Source organism: Stylophora pistillata, chromosome 5 (assembly GCF_964205215.1).
Source record: "Stylophora pistillata chromosome 5, jaStyPist1.2, whole genome shotgun sequence".
Taxonomy (NCBI): Eukaryota; Metazoa; Cnidaria; class Anthozoa; order Scleractinia; family Pocilloporidae; genus Stylophora; species Stylophora pistillata.
In genome coordinates this window covers 12,656,541-12,661,259 of record NC_142523.1, presented here as the reverse complement: position 1 = coordinate 12,661,259, position 4,719 = coordinate 12,656,541, and the positions used below count along the sequence as shown (strand labels likewise).

General features: G+C 42.6%; 1 protein-coding gene across 1 annotated transcript; it reads left to right on the top strand.

Moving 5' to 3' along the window:
• The first annotated feature begins 3,223 nt into the window (after nucleotides 1–3,223).
• On the top strand, nucleotides 3,224–4,719 carry LOC148730336 (uncharacterized). Its single transcript, XM_088761582.1, has one exon. The coding sequence runs from the start codon at nucleotides 3,292–3,294 to the stop codon at nucleotides 4,405–4,407; it is 1,116 nt and encodes a 371-aa protein (XP_088617708.1). The 5' UTR covers nucleotides 3,224–3,291; the 3' UTR covers nucleotides 4,408–4,719.

Genomic DNA, 4,719 nt, shown 5'->3' with positions numbered 1-4,719 from the left:
TGCGTTATGGAGACCTATAAACAAACGGACTGTGTGTTACGATATTCTGGCACGTGTCACGTGACCCTCCCAGGCACGCCGGATTGCCGTATTTCAAGGGAAAATTTTTCATCTAAGATGCAAACATCACACACTTTTATTTTTGTAATTGCTTAGATCGTCAATTGCTCAAGCTGGAAAAATCATTGAAATGAATCAAAACATGGCCGCTTGTTTGCTTTTTCCCGCTATTTTAGGGGTATTTTCCGTTACTTCGCAAAATGGTGAAAATTGTCAATTCTGTTTCGTCATTGGTCATTGGTCGCTACGGAGTCACGTGAGAGAAGGCGCACGAGCCTGGGAAGATCAGTTGTGTACGATCCTTTTGGGAAGGTCGGACGGTGTTTGCACGACACTGAGAAAACTAGATGACTGCCGAAAATATGAGTGGAAGGGACCCCCTTTCACCGGTAGAAGAAGAAAATTTACTTTCTGAAGAAAACGAGACAGCGAATTCTTCGCATCGGGGTACAGACAAAGTGCTTGCTGATGTATTGTCGGCCATGACCCAAATGAGTTCTACCATGTCGTCCATGGAAAACACAATGAAACGGTTAGCTGGCGCACCAGAAGACCATGCTACACCATCAAAAAAGAGGAGAACATCTCCTACAACTAATACCATGAGTGATAGTGGAGATTCAGACCCTGAGAAGTCAGATTCTGAGGAACTTAATTTCCCGCCCAGTGGCGACCCGCCAAAACTGGGCAGCTCTGACGCATTGCTCAATGAAATTGCTCAAGACTTTGAGTCGGATGAGCAAACTGACCCAAAAGTCGCTCAGAAATTGGCGGATATTGTCAATAAGCGATGGGGTTCTAAGTTAGAGGAAGCCAAATTGAAAGAAAAATTGGCGAAATACAATCGACCCGATAATTGCGAGAAATTAACTGTGCCAAAGGTCAACCCCGAGATCTGGAATAAGCTGAAGCACGTGACCAGGAGCGCAGATTTACGCCTTGCCAACATGCAGAAAGTACTTGTCAAAGTCGGTAGTGCAATCGCTAAATCGACTGACACACTGTTGGCTATCCGTGCAGATCCTGAGAAGACTTCAGCGTCGGCTCTCACTGAGAAATTGGGGAAATTAATCACGCATAATGCTGACGCTCTGGCATTGTTAGGCCATGTAAACATTGACCTATCATACCGTCGACGCGACGCCATCAAACCAAACTTAAATAACGAATATTCCTCGTTGTGTGGCTCTCAAGTACCCATCACGAGTTTATTGTTTGGAGATGAGCTGCAATCTCAGCTTAACAATATCAAAGCAACTAACAAAATTGGTCATGCGACTACTGCAAAGCCATATTATCGCAACCATAGCGATGGCTGGAAGGGCAAATCTTCTCACTCAAATGGAAAGCCTTTTTTAGGGAAGAGGGGCCGGTCTTACCGGCCACACAACCACAATTCCTACAAACCACAGGCAACCGAGAAGAAATCCAGCCAGTGAAATGCTCTGATATCCCAACAAACAAGGTAAATATGTTACAGTTCCTTGAGCACAAGGCGCACTGCTTTAAAGCAGGGGGGCTGGGAGAATATTTTTATCAGTGGCAGGCCTTAACCTCAGACCCTGAGATATTGCAAATGATACTAGGCCAGCCAATCGAGTTTACCAGAACTCCATATCAAAGAGTAGTCCCCAAAGAGAAGAAAATCCTTGATTTAGACAAACAACATGTCATTGATACTGAAATAGCTGAACTCCTTGCTAAGGGTGTTATTACCCCAAGTAGCCATGAAAAAGGGGAATATATCTCTCCTATTTTCACTAGGGCCAAAAAGGATGGTTCTTTCAGAGTAATTTTAAATCTCAAGCGTTTAAACATTCATGTACAATACCACCATTTTAAAATGGACTCACTTAATACTGTTTTACAAATGGTAAAACCTGGGTGCTTTATGGCATCCATAGATTTAAAGGATGCATATTATTCTGTGCCTATTGCCACTGCAGACCAAAAATACCTGAAGTTTCAGTGGCGTGGAAAACTGTATAAATATGTTTGCTTTCCAAATGGATTGGCATTTTGCCCCAGGAAGTTTACTAAATTATTAAAACCAGTATATTCACATTTGAGACAGCTGGGACACCTTTCAGCAAGTTATATCGATGACTCGTATCTCCAGGGTGATGACTATGATGACTGTGAAAGAAATGTTTGGGATACTGTCAGATTATTTGATTCTCTTGGGTTTACTGTACACCCTGAAAAATCGTCCTTTGTTCCACAACATCGAATCACCTTCATGGGGTTTATCATTGACTCAATCACAATGAAAGTTTATCCAACCTCTGAGAAGACCGAAAAGATAATTCATACCTGTCAAGGGCTGTTGGAGTGTCTGCACCCTACAGTAAGAGAGGTGGCATCAACCCTTGGGTTCCTCATATCAAATTTTCCAGCAGCAAGGCTAGGGCCTTTACATTTTAGGTCACTGGACATGGACAAAACTGAGGCCTTGGGCCTAAACAAGGGCAACTTTGATGCATTTATGCAACTGTCTGAGTTGTCTCGCAATGATTTGCAGTGGTGGATAAACTCAGCAAGGTCATTATACAACCCTATAAGCCCTCCTCAGCCAGAGGCCACTTTATACACAGATGCAAGTAAAGAGGGCTGGGGAGGAGTACTCAATAATGCAAAGATTGGGGGACCTTGGACTCCAGAAGAGGCTTCTAATCACATAAATTATCTTGAAATGCTTGCAGTGCTATTTTCTCTAAAGGCATTTCATAAAGAGTTATCAGGAAAGCATGTACTTGTGCGAATTGATAATATGACTGCTGTGTCAGATTTAGGTAAAATGGGCACAAGCCATTCCAGAAAGCGAAATGATCTAACCCGTACGCTCTGGGAGTGGTGCCTTGACAATAACATTTGGTTAACCACAAGTCATATCCCAGGGAAAGAGAATACACTAGCTGATGCAGAGTCCAGGAAATCTAGGAAAGAAACTGAATGGACTCTAGACAGAAAAATTTTTCACGCAGCCATTAAGAAACTTCATGTTGAGCCTCAGATTGACCTATTTGCATCTAGGCTTAATTACCAGCTAAGACCATTTGTTGCCTACCAACCAGACCCTGAAGCAATGGCTATTAATGCCTTTTCAATTTCTTGGAAACCTTATGTTTTTTACGCCTTTCCTCCTTTTAGTATCATTCCAAAAGTGTTACAGAAAATTCAAGCAGAGGAGACCACAGGACTGTTAGTTGTGCCGTGCTGGCCAACTCAGCCATGGTGGCCATTGGTTATGAGACTGTTGGTTCAGGAACCCCTTGTGCTTCCCAAGAAGAAACACACCTTATTTCTACCTCAACAGCCAGACTTGGTGCATCCACTATATCAGAAGCTCACACTTCTGATATGCCACTTGTCAGGAAATCACTTGAAGGCAGAGGGCTTTCGGAATCAGCTACCTCACTCATCCTACAGTCTTGGAGAAAGGGCACCAAACAACAATATAAACCATTCATCACTAAATGGGAACAATACTGTTGTCAAAGGAAGATTAATCCCTTTTCAGCAACTATAGAACATGGGATTAATTTCTTAGCAGAACTTTACCACACAGGGATTGGATACAGTGCCCTCAACACTGCACGGTGTGCTTTGTCTACTGTTTGTTTTACATCAGAGCATTACACTTTTGGACAGCATCCCCTAGTCTGTCGTTTCCTCAAAGGAATTTTTGAGTGCAGACCCTCTCTCCCAAGGTACCAAGAAACTTGGGATGTCACGGTGGTATTAGACTATCTAGCTAAACTTGGGCCACCTGTGAAACTTAGTTTTAAGAACTTGACTTTGAAAGTGGTTATGTTGATGGCGTTGCTTTCGGGACAGCGTCGCCAGACTCTGCACACATTATCAATTGATTATATGCAAATAAGTTCTGAAAAGGCTGTGTTTTCCATTAACTCATTGTTAAAAACTTCCAGACCAGGTAAACATCTAGCTTGTATTGAGTTTCAGGCCTATGTACCAGATGTAAGTCTTTGTATTGTAAAGCATCTTCAGCAATATCTGAAGCACACAGATACTCTTCGAGGTAATGTAAAGCAGCTTCTTATTAGTTACTCTAAGCCTCATAAAGCTGTTTCCCCTGATACAATAAGCAGATGGATTAAGGCTACACTGGTTGATGCTGGAATTGACACTTCGAAGTACAGTGCACACAGCACTCGATTAGCATCTACATCTGCAGCAAACGCAAACAGCATATCTATCGCCACAATTATGAAAAGTGCGGGGTGGTCCCAGGAGTCCACATTTACTAAGTTTTACAACAAACCAGTGGAACCTCAAGAGAATTTCGGAACTGAGCTCCTTAAAGCTGTATGTAGGGACACCTAAGATTGTCCTATATTTGTATGTTTTGATGGCTAAGAGAGAATGTTATTAAAGCAGGTTCATATTGCTATAAATCATTGTTATGTTTGAGTTCGCACTCACACTGCTTTAAAATCTCACGTGACTCCGTAGCGACCAATGACCAATGACGAAACAGAATACCTAAATTAAACGAGGCTTACCTGTAAGGTGAAGTTTGATTGGGATTCTGTGAGTCATTGGTCGGGAGCGAAGGAGTCATGTGCCCACCCATGTGTTATTAACCCGCCCATGACTGGGTGTAAGTGCTCACATCTGTTAAAGACTGATCTTCCC